Source organism: Dipodomys ordii, unplaced genomic scaffold (genome assembly GCF_000151885.1).
Source record: "Dipodomys ordii isolate 6190 unplaced genomic scaffold, Dord_2.0 Scaffold7, whole genome shotgun sequence".
Classification (NCBI taxonomy): Eukaryota; Metazoa; Chordata; class Mammalia; order Rodentia; family Heteromyidae; genus Dipodomys; species Dipodomys ordii.
Window position 1 is genome coordinate 3,926,547 of NW_012267223.1, and position 11,784 is coordinate 3,938,330.

An 11,784-nucleotide genomic window follows, 5' to 3' on the forward strand; every position below is an offset into this window, starting at 1 on the left:
ACAAAAAAAAAAAAAAAAGCTATTGTCTATTAAAACCTTATTAAGTGTAGCCAGTCACCAGCAGTTCTTCATGCCTGTAATCCTGGCTGCCCAGATCTAGCCAACCTGGCTAGACAAATCCATGAGACTCTTATCTCCAATTAACTGACAAAAAGCCAGAAGTGGAACTGTGGCTCAAGTGGTAGAACATTGAGTATAAAAGCTCAGAGAGGGCTGGGAAGGTGGCTCAGTGGTAGAGCACTTGCCTTGCATGCATGAGGCCCTGGGTTCGATTCCTCAGCACCACATAAGCAGAAAAAAAAGCCGGAAGTGGCACTGTGGTAGAGCGCTAACCTTGAGCTGAAGAGCTGAGGGGCAGCACCCAGGCCCAGAGTTCAGGCCCCATGACCGGACCCAAAAAACAACAACAACAACAAAAAAAAAACAGCTCAGAGACAGTGCCCAGGCCCTGAATTCAAGTCCCAGGACTGGCATGAAAAACAAATTTAAAAAAACTTACCAAGTTATTTTAATATATAAAAGTATACTAATCTGCCACCAGAGAGGACACTGCATTGCCTCAAGGAAAAGTAGGGACACTTAGCTGAGCACCCTAGACCCTGGGAAACTGTTCTCAAGGGACCCCCACAGGGGCTGGTCCAAGCTAACTTCAGACATTAGAAAAGAGCTCTGGTCAGAGCCCCAAGAGCTGGGTTTGGGTCCTGACTGCCACAGGCAAGATCTGTGGACAGATGACTTAAGAAAACTAACTCCAAATTTTCTGTCCACAAACTAAAGAGGTCAACCGATCCCAGGACCCTGCTCAAGCCTCCCAGTGACACCCAGTTCACCCAACAAATTTCCTCAAAGGTCACTTCGGAAGTTCCCCTGCTGAACTGAAACAGCAGCCATCCAGAATGCCCTTTGCAGGGATCCTGGGCTACAGGGCCCCTGATGCTCAGGTTAAGGGAGCACCGACACAGGGCTCCCGCGGGAAGGGGCGCTGACTCCAGGCCCCGACCTGTCTCAGGTGAGGGCCTTTTCCAAGCACACCTGGGCTATGGCAGATGTCGGTCAGTTCTCCCCAGAGCCAAGGCCCAATGTCCAACCAAAGCCAACCAAGACATACTTTTGTTTAGTAAGAATTTTCCACTCCTTGCCAAGTCCCCAGGCGCAACCCCCACCCGCCAGCGCGTGGAAAACGGAGTAGGATCTCACTACCGTCACCGAAAGATGCCCAAGGGTGCCAAGGCCCCGGGGACCGAGGTCCCTCCCGCCAGCTTCCTGCGTCGGAGGATTAGGAGGCACAAAGGGCCGCAGGGGCCGGGCCCAGATGGCCGAGGCAGGGGCTAAGCCGCTAAGGTAACGAGCGCGCTCCGGCCGCCGCTCCCGGAGGCCGGGTCACCGGCGCCCCGCACCGCCGGCCGCGGGGCCCCTGGCCTTGCACGTGGACCTCGGGACTCGGTCTCGGCCGCGGTACCCCGGTACCCCGCCTGCAGGACACCTGTTCCCTCTAACACCCCCCGCCCCCCGCCGCTCCCGTCAGCTAACACTGGTGCAAACCAATCCCCAAGTTTGGTCACCGGGGGCGGATCAGGCGCGAGTTCCGGGCGGCACTTTCCACAGGTGTCTTCCTCCCGGAGGAGCCGAACGTCGGAGACTGGACGGGGCGGGCGGACCCCGGGCACAGCCCTGCCCTCCCGCCCGGGAAGCCCGGGGGAGGGGGTCTCGGCCCCTCCCGCGCCTCCTCGCGCCAAGGGCGCGCCCCCAAGACGCAGGTCGGGTTAGGTGGGCTCCCACGGCGTCTCACCTGGAACCCCGAGCCGGACCCTGCCCGAGGCCTCGGCGTCCCTCGGCGCCCGCCGCCGGCTCCTCTCGCTCCGCCGCGCCGGCCCACGGGCTGCTGGGCGGGCAGCCTCCTTCCTGCTCACCTCCGGCGGGGCGGCGAGCCGGGGGCGGAGCCGCCTCTATTTACATAAAGGGCGAGCCGAGGGGCGCGCGGGCCCCGCCCCCGGCCGCCGATGGGGGCGGGGGCGCGGCCAGGGCGCCCTCCGGCCAATCCGCAACCCCGAGAGCGCGGGGCGGAGCCCGCGGCCCGCCGGGGGACGCCGGCCCCTGAGGCCCGCCCCGGCCTCACCTGCGCGCACCTGACGCAGGGCCGCGCGCCACGCCCCGTGTCCCGCCGCCGGCACGAGGAAGTAGTTCTCGGCTTGTGAGGCGGCTGTGGCCCGCCGACTTCCAGGCGGGACTTCTGGCGGGATCCCGCCACTAGCCCCGAGCCCGCTCTAGCGGGGTTGCAGCCGGACCGGCCCCTCCTGAGCGTCCACCTGGAGGCCGCAGGGGCCCCGTGTAGAGTGGTGTGCGGAGAGGCGCCTTCGCTCCGGGCTGGCCCCCCCCCCCCGCCAAGTCCCGCCGCAGAGGCTGGCTGGGGCCGAGGCCCCGAGGGACGGCGCAGCGGCCAGTTCTCAGCTCCGGGGAGGGAGGGGTTGGAGAGAGGCGGGAGCGGAAGCCAGGGGCAGGCGGGAGCTGGGCGCTGCACCGCACAGCTGCTGCAAGTCCGGCCACCCTTCCGCCCCCACCCAGCTGCGCTGCTGGGACTACAGGGCACTGATAAGGCATGGCTTCTCTCCTCCAAGTACCCTTCAGAGGCCCACGGTCCACGACTTCCCACCCTCCCAGAGGCTAAACCCTCAGGAAAGGTTCAAGGTTCTCTTGAGTGTGCAAAGCAGGGGTGAGGGGATGGGGGTGGGGTGGGGTAGTAAAATATATCCAGCCCCATCAGGAAAAACAACAACAAAAAAAGAAAAAGATCTATTTTTAATGGCTTTGGCTTTATGGCACGAAGCAGGCATCCTCATTAAAAGGCACAGAGTCCTCTTCTACCCCATCTCCTGGGCCTCTGGAGTCCGAGTTCCAAGGGGGTCACTCTCAGGCCTGAGGCTTGGAAGCACAGGCTCAGCAGCAGCAGCAGCAGCAGCAGCAGGCCAGGCAAGAGGGAGGGAGCACAGTGCAGGGTTGGACTCTCCTGCAAGCATTAGGCACCTAGGACCAAGGCCCATACAGGCTACTAATGCTCCAGGTCAGAGTCTGATATGGGAGGCAGTTGCCAAGGTCCCTGAGAACAGACAGTCCAAGTTCTCCAGAGCTGTGTGGTCAGTGCTCCAGATCTCTGGGCAGTGTGAAGTCCCTGAAGCTGTAGAAGGAGATGTCACCATGATCCACCAGCGCGAAGATCAGAGGAACATCCCCACTCTGATAGGACAACCGCTTGAGGCTGCATAGGTCTGGAACAGGTTCATCAAATCTGCAGAAGAGTTAGACTTGAGCCAGGCACCGGTGGCTCACACCTGTAATCCTAGCTACTCAGGAGGCTGAGATCTGAGGATCACAGTTCAAAGCCAGCCTGGGCAGGAATGTCTGTAAGACTTTTATCTCCAATAAACCACCAGAAAACTGGAAGTGGCGTTGTGGCTCAAGTGAGAGCTCTACCACTTGAGCCTAAGGCCTAAGGGAAAATGCCCAGGCCCAGAGTTCAAGCCCCACGACCAATAAAGAAAAAGTTAGCTTTGATACCTTAGATTTGATACCATCTATAGTCCTTCTATATGCCCTAAGATCCCAACTCCCTTGAAGCTCCCAGGGAAGACAGATTAGGATAGAGGAATTCTGGCCACTGGTCTCTCTCAAGCACATGGCTCTAAAAAGCTCTCCAAGAGAGCTCCAGAATCCTGGCAAGATAGGCAGGAAGCAAGGAAGAGCTGGGTTCCCATCACTGTTAGCCTCTAAACCCCTCTCTGGACCTTAGGTTTGTCTTAGGGATTGACAGAGTGGCCACTGGAGTGCAAAGAAGGTCCACATGGCTCCCGGAAAAGCATCTCTTACCCACTGACGCACATCCGGACATAGGGTTTGCCAGGGTTATTCTTCCTGAACGTAGCCACAGCATCAGCCTGGTAAACATCAAAGCTGATCTCCAAGCCTCCAGACTTCTCCAGCAGTCTGAGGACAGAGTAAGATTAGCACAAGAACTTTCCTCTCCCACCCTTTCCCATCACCAGCTCCAGAAACCAGCCTGGCCAGGAGAATCTGAGATTATGAGGGGATACTAAATCCTTGGGATAATCCTTTGTCATTCCTCCTTTCTCCTAGACATCCATGAACAGTAGTTGTTGCTAGGAGCTAAGTATGCAGATAGAGGTCCCCGGAGTAATCTAGCTCACACGGAAGTCCAAGGGCCAAGTCCCAGCAGTCACTCCAGCTGTTGGCCACAGCCTCATGGAGAAGGGCTTAGGAACTTACTGGGCACCTCCATCAGCAAGGTGTGTGGTCTGTAGTACAGAGATCTGCTGAAGGACTGTGGCTATAAGGACAGTGAAAACAAAGTGTCAGAAAGGAATAGTTGTTCTATATACTCCTTTGACAATGCCAAGTCTGAGGTTTAGGGTTTCCAGATTCACCACAATTATTTTAGTATGTCCGGTGCGATAATTTGGAACATACTTATACTAAAACATAACTGGTTTTAGCTAAAATTCAAATCTAAACTAGTTGCCATAGACTGTGATCCCATGGCTATTTTAAGTAGTTCAGAATCTGTCACTCCCTGGTTGGATGTGCATAAAAGAGCAGACAGTGAGCCTCCTCTTAGTTGGACAAGATGGTACCTCTACCAGGCAGTTGTGAAAGAAGGGACCACAGCTAATCGGTGGCAAAGCCATGCTCATTATCTTGGTTAGGGTTTTATGGATGCAAGCAGTTTTTGCCCTCTCCATTCTTCCCAGACATAGACTCACCCTGGCTAAACCTCCCATCATGAGGTCGGCTGCAGACCCCGGCCACCCAGAGAACTGACTGCCTTGTGGGTTCCACTCCAGCAGACATGCTCCTCCCGTATCTTGGGCCTCAACTCACCCTTGTCAATCCACATCCTTTTTTTTTTGGGGGGGGGGTGTCTAGTCATGGGCCTGAACTCTGGGCCTGGGCGCTGTCCCTCAGCTCTTCAGCTCAAGGCTAGCGCTCTACCACTTGAGTCACAGCGCCACTTCCGGCTTTTTTTTTCTTTTTGCTTATGTGGTGCTGAGGAATTGAACCCAGGGCCTCAGGCATGCAAGGCAAGCACTCTGCCAACTTCCCAGTCCAATCCACATCCTTTTTAGTCTTGTGATTGATCACACAGCTGCCAGTGACCTGCAGGGAAGGGGTACCTGGAGAGTGTGCCTGGCTGGGGCTCAGCAAGGGGGTGACAGGCTGGCCCCACAGGTGTGGGGGGCAGTGCTGGCTCTTTTGCAGTTGCCGTCTCTGCAGCAGCTCCTTGTACTCCCGCCAGCTGGAGCAGCGCTGCACCTCTGGATCTGCGTTTAAGTCTTCCCGGAATCGCCGGGCCTCTGTTTGTTGTTCCTGCTCACGTCGGGAGAGCTTCTCCTTCCGCTGGTTCAACTTCTGGCACCAGGACTCGGCATCGGTCTCCCGCCCAGTGACGTTGGCCGGGAGTAGCTCTGGGGCTGGGGCAGATAAAAGGGTGTGACGGCTATCGGAAGCCATGTTGGGGAAGGAAATCTGCTCAAAGTTCCAGCGTGGCTTATAAGCCCCCTTGACTCCATTTTTTATTTTGTCCCTTTCCTGGCCACACCCCATGGCCTCCCTGGCCAGACCAAGGCAGGGCTCCAGGGACCCCAGAGACTGAAAGGGACTCCCTGGGCTCTTTCTAGAGGTTGACTCCTGGGGTTTCTCCTCTGGGCATTGGTGGTTCTGGTCACAGGCAGGTGGACTGGCAGCTGCCAGGCTTGCAGCTGGCACAGAGTTCTCCAGGGCCTTGGCTTTCTTATTAATGGACCTAAGGGATGAGGAAGAAAAGCAACACATTGCTCCTCATCGCTGAGGCCCACTGGAGCTGGGAAAGGTGCCCTGCTGTTTCCCTGAGCCTATGTTCATGTTGCTCAAACCCGCACCTTAAGCTCATTCACTCCCAGGGGAGTGACGCCACCATGGGGGACATTACCAAGAGTTATCGTTCTTCTTCCTCTTGCCAGCCTTGTCCTTCAGGCGCTGGGTGTAGCCATCCAAGTTAAGCTGCCTCTCGTAAGGGGACAGGACAGAGCTGTAAGGTGAGAACAAGGCAGGCAACAGATCCAAGGCTCAGACGGGTGCTCTTGTTAGGGACTGGCCAGAAGGATAAGTCAAGGACCAGGGTCAGAGCCACAGCAAGACTACAATCACACCTCACCAAAGGCTCATGGGGCAGCCAGTGGGGTCTGGTCATGAGCCTTTGTCCAGGCTTCTGAGTGCCATTGAGGCTCCTAAAGAGCCAGCACCAGCCAGGTGCTGGTGGATCATGCTTGTAATCCTAGCAATTCAGGAGGCTGAGATCTGAGGATCGCAACTCAAAGCCAGCCAGAGCACCAAAGTCCATGAGATTCTTATCTCCACTAAACCTACCAGAAAACCAGAAGTGGTGGTGTGGCTCAAGTGGTATAGCATGTGCCTTGAGCTGAAAAGCTAAGGGACAGTGCCCAAGCCCCACAAGCAACCAAAAAAAAAAGCTGGCACTCTACTGTTTGAGCTACAGGTCCACTTCCAACTTTCTGAAGGTTAATTGGAGAGAGAAAAGTCTCACAGACTTTCCTGCCTGAGGTGGTTTTAAACCATGATCCTCAAATCTCAGCCTCCTGAGTAGCTAGAATTATAGGTGTGAGCCACCATGGCACTAAATATTACACTGTTCAATATATTAGCCTCTAGTGTTTCTTTAAGTTGAATTAAAATTACATGCAATGAAAAATTCAGTCTAGTTGTTACACAAGACACATGTATTGGGTAGCATAGACAGAGGACCCTTCCATCATTATATAAAGTTCTATCATGACAACATGTATGACAGCACTACATTATGAGATAAACTCTTGACTTTTGTTGTTGTTGTTGAGATGGTCTCCTTTTGTAGCTCAGGCTAGCCTTGAACTCATGATCCTCCTGTCTCAATCTCTCAGTGTTGACATTATGGTAACACACTCACACACCTAGCTGATAAACTCTGATTTGTGTGAGCATGGCTCCACTGCTGAGGTGTTGGGCTGCTTTGTAAAATGTTAGTGTCTGTGCGTGCTCTTCCTAAATGCAAGCTGTGTGGGGGCAGCAATGAGATGTGGGGCCTGGCACCAGCAAGTGGTCAGAAATATTTCAGAATGAATGAATGAATAATCCCCTTGGGACCTCTGTATTATTCCCCTGGGGCAGATTCCATGCATTCCATTTATTCCAAGAAATGAAGGGTGTGTGTGTGCGTGCGTGCGTGCGTGCGTGCGTGCGCGAGAGCGCGAGGACCTCTTGCTCTCCCTTGACTTTTTCACTCAAGGCAGTTGTTCTACTACTTGAGCCACAGCTCTACTTCTGGCTTTTTACTAGTTAACTAGAGTTAAGAAGCTGGTGCAGGGCACAGAATCTGGGTGCTGGTGGCTCATGCCTATAATACTAGCTGCTCAGGAGGCTGAGATCTGAGGATTGCAGTTCAAAGCCAGCCCAGGCAGGAAAGTCCCCATGAGACCCTTATCTCCAATTAACCACCAGAAAACCAGAAGTGGTGCTGTGGCTCCAGGGCTAGAGTGTTAGGTGAGGGACAGCTCCCAGGTCTAGGACCTACCAAAAAAAAAGCGTCTCACAGACTTTTCTGCCTGGGTTGGCTGTGAACTGCAATCCTTGGATCTCAGCCTCCTGAGTAGCCAGGATTACAGGTATAAGTCACAAATTCCCAGCAGGATGTGTCAGGTTCAGACTTTGAGGATACTGTATAACTGCAAAGACTGTATCAGTTTCCACTCCAAGCCTGAGGTCTCTGGCTGTCAGTAATGCTGGATAACTACGACAATGAGGGAGAAGATATGTAACTTTAGCTTAAGAAAGGTGAAAGCCAACTATAAACTCAAAGCCAAGTACTGGCTGGGTGCCAGTAGCTCATGCCTGTAATCCTACCTACTCAGGAAGCTGAGATCTGAGGACTGTGGTTTGAAACTAGCCCAGGCAGGAAAGTCCATGAGACTTATCTCCAATTAACCCCCAGATATCCAGAAGTAGCACTGTAGCTCAAAGTGGTAGAGCATTAGCCTTGGGCAAAAGAGCTCAGGGACAGCTCCCAGGCCGAGTTCAAGCCCTACGACCAACCAAAAAAATAAACTAATTCCTCACTCAATCCCGCATTCATGCATGTACTGGGAAATCTGCCTGCATACCTACTAAGTGCCAGACATCACTGCAGTACTGTGTCTTAATGTTCACCTATTATCTGAAGATAGGTCTCAATTTGACAGCCAGTAGGAGATGCAATGATAGGATCTGTCCCCACATGTCGCTACATTTTCAGCTCAGGTTCCCAGCCCGTGTCCTGGGAGCTACTCTCCAGCCAAAGGTTCCAGGAAGCTGATGGTACTTTCCACCTGAGACTAGTCAGCCAGGTCCCAGGACTAGAATGAATGAAGGGAAAGGGACAAGGACTTACCTTGGTTGGAATCGTCGAACTACATAGCCCAGTCTTTTCAGGTGGCTGAAGACCTCAAGAGAAGAAAACAAAAATTAAAGCTCACATGTCTCTTCTTAAAAACATCCAATAGTAGACTGGGATGTAGCATGGTGGCAAAGCTTTGCCTGTAGCCTTAGCTATTCAGGAGGTTTAGATCTGAAGATCATTGTTCAAAGCCAACCCAGGCAGAAAAGTCCATGCGACTCTTATCTCCAATAAACTATTCAAAAAAAGCCAGAAGTGGTGCTGTGGCTCAAGTGGTAGAGCGCTAAAAGAGGCTCAAGGACAGTGTCCAGGCCCTGAGTTAAAGCCCCAGGACCAGCCAAATATATATATATACACACACACACACATACATATGCAAAGTTCATTCTCTACAGCCTCTCCCTTGCCCTTCAGATTCCAAACCCTGAAGCTACTTGGAGCACACTCCATTATAAACATGGTCTTTTAAGGAAGGTCTCAGGTCTCTGAGTTCCTGTCCTCTTTTGATACAAATGACATTTAACAATTCTTTTTTAATTTTTAATTTTTTAGTGTTGGCTCTGAGGCTTGAACTCAGGGCCTGGGCACTGTCCCTGAGCTTCTTTTGCTCAAGGCTAGTGCTCTACCACTTGAGCCACAGCGCCACTTCTGGCCACAGGTCTACTTTCAGCTTTTTTGCTAACTTATTGGAGAAAAGAATCTCAGGGACTATTACTGCCCAGACTGGCTTCAACCATGATCCTCAGATCTCCGCTTCCTGAATAGCTAGGATTACAGGTATGAGGGACCTGCATCCAGCAACAATTTCTTGACTTAAATACAAATCCCCAAAAGCTGACAGCAGTGGACCTAGAAAAGAACTATGTTCTCAAATATTTTGATACTAAAGATGGCAGAAGGTGGTAGACATTTCCCCCATGTTTCCCCTCTACAGGCAGAAGTGGAAAGGGTTTCATAAATAACTACATGCTCATCGTCGTGTCCTGCATCTACAGCAGGACATTGCCGGACACATCCACTATCTTGCCTGTTCTCTCAGTTAAGCCTTCAACACAGCTGACCATTCATTTCCTCCTTAAAGGAACATCTCTTAAGTTTTTGTGATGACATTCTGTTTTTTCCCCTGTACGGCTTCAGTCAGTTTCTGGTCCTGGCTCCCCCTAACCTCTTCACCTCTGAGTCCCAGGTCTCAGACCCCACATTCTGTGATCTTAAGACCTCAGTCTCCTGGATAGCTAGGATTATAGGCATGAGCTCCCAGCCCCCAGCCTGGTAAACAGGGTCTTGCTATATAGCACAGGATGACCTCAATCAGGAATGCTAGGTACAGCACTACTGTACTTGCTTACACCATACCATGCTTGCTTTTTTTTTTTTTTTTGCCACTCCTTGGGCTTGAACTCTGGCTGGGCACTGTACCTGAGCCTCCTTGTGCTCAAGGCTGGCACTCTACCACTTGAGCCACAGCGCCACCTCTGGCTTTTTCATAGTTTATTGGAGATGAGAGTTTCATGGACTAGCCAGGTGCGGATGGCTCAGGCCTATAATCCTAGCTACTCAGGAGGCCGAGATCTAAGGATCATGGTTCAGAGCCAGCCACTGCAGGAAGTCCCCATGAGACTCTTATCTCCAATTAACCACCAGAAAACCTGAAGTGGCGCTGTGGCTCAAGTGGTAGAGTGCTCACCTTGAGCTGAAGAGCTCAGGGGGCAGCAACCAGGCCCGAGTTCAAGCCCCACAACTGAAAAAAAAAAAAAAAGTCTCACATACTTTCCTGCCCAGACTGGCTTCAAACTGTGATTCTCAGATCTCAGCCTCCTGAGTAGCCTGTAGGCGTGAGTCACTGGCACCCAGCTTTGTTTACTTTTTATTATCCAGTTGCCATCATTAGACAGTAAGCCTTGTCACTGCACATCCCTTGACATCCTGTAGCCACAGCACGTGGCACTGTGACTGGCACCTCACAGGCACCTGTCACTGCTCACTGACTCCACACATGCCAGTCTCTGGGGGAGGCAGATACCTGGTATTGCAAGAAACTCAAGGTGTCCTCGTTCAGCAGTAACTGGTAGGCCTCCTGGATAGACAGTGGCAAGTCTTGATGGAAGAGCTGAATAGAGCCCTGGAAGTGGAGCCCAACAGCTCAGCAGTGCCTTAGCCACATGGGGCGCTTTCCTGGCTGACACCCTCCAAGCATCACAGGATGAATAAGGCAACCACATAAGGGGAGGGGCGGGCACCCTAATCTGGACTGGAACTCACGCTTTCCCACGTGTCTCCTGGCTTTAGAAATCCCATTGTATATCCACAGAGAACTTACACAAAAAAACGTGACCTTCCTGGTCCCTGGTCCCAACCCCTTCTCCACCCTGCAGAGGCCGGGGAGGGGGGTGTACCCCACTCACACACTCCAGCAGGTATAAGGCCTCTTCGGGGTGCAGCCGCTGCCGGCCCTGCTCTGAGAAGCCCATGGTCTGCCAGAACTTACCCTGTGTGGAACCCAGAGTGAGTGTCACAGAGGAGAGCAAAGTGGGGGTCCCGGGCCCCCAAGTCCCGCTGCTCACCGCAGGAGACTTCAACTCCACAAAGCCCTCTTCGGGTCTCCACTCGGCGGCCACCAAGCTGCCCCTGGCGAGGAGTGGGAAGGGGTGGGTCTGGGTGGGTGTGCCGAGGAAGGGGTGCGGGGGTCCCCCCGCCCCGCCCCGCCCCCTCACAGGCGCTCCACCCGCTCCTCCGCCAGCAACTGCCAGAGTTCTTGGCGACACCGGTGCAGCCGCTCGGCCTGGGCCGCCGAGCCGTCGGGGAGGAAGTCCTTGGGGCCATGCGACCGCTGAGGCAGCTTCTGGGACCGCGAGCGGGCGGCGAGGAGCTCCGCGGCACTGGGCGAGGAGAGAAGGGGACCCGGGGTCGGCACCCCGCGGCGCACCGAGGCCACCCCGCCTGGACCCCGGGATCTCCTGGCTCCAACCCGCGCCCACCCCACGCCCCGCACGCCGCCCCCTGGGGCCTCGCCGCACCTCAGCACGCGCCCCGCGGGAATCTCCACCGTCCCGGGCTCCGGTTCGGGCTCCATCTGGTTGCTGTCTGCGCCTGCGCGCGCGCCGCCCAGGCCCCGCCCACTCCCGGAACCGCGCGCGCGCGCGCGCGGCCCCAGCACCGTCCCCGGAGCTCTTCCCACTGGCTTCCCGCCTTCCTGGCTGGCCTGGGTCCTAGCGCCTGCCTACATTCGTGTGCCTCGACTCCCCGGGCTGAGTGTTCGGTTTGCAGGCTTCTGAATGTGCAGGAACTTTCCTAGCCTGTCCCCCCGCCTT

General features: G+C 54.4%; 2 protein-coding genes across 3 annotated transcripts in view; both read right to left on the reverse strand.

Moving 5' to 3' along the window:
• Llgl2 (lethal giant larvae homolog 2 (Drosophila)) overlaps window positions 1-1,879 on the reverse strand; it is a 38,989-nt gene extending 37,110 nt beyond the window's left edge. For both annotated transcript variants that reach the window (XM_013038003.1, XM_013038001.1), the window contains exon 1: window positions 1,790-1,879. The gene's annotated coding sequence lies outside the window, so the exon portion shown is untranslated. The remainder of the gene's footprint in view (window positions 1-1,789) is intronic.
• A 910-nt stretch (window positions 1,880-2,789) lies between these two features.
• On the reverse strand, window positions 2,790-11,546 carry Tsen54 (TSEN54 tRNA splicing endonuclease subunit). The gene is made up of 11 exons (XM_013038004.1): window positions 11,491-11,546; window positions 11,188-11,352; window positions 11,038-11,101; window positions 10,879-10,962; window positions 10,497-10,595; window positions 8,468-8,520; window positions 5,978-6,076; window positions 5,184-5,812; window positions 4,279-4,339; window positions 3,862-3,978; window positions 2,790-3,283 (listed from the first exon to the last, which is right to left on the reverse strand). Exons 1-11 carry the CDS (start codon window positions 11,544-11,546, stop codon window positions 3,133-3,135), a joined length of 1,578 nt encoding a protein of 525 aa, XP_012893458.1. The 3' UTR covers window positions 2,790-3,132.
• Window positions 11,547-11,784: the final 238 nt, after the last annotated feature.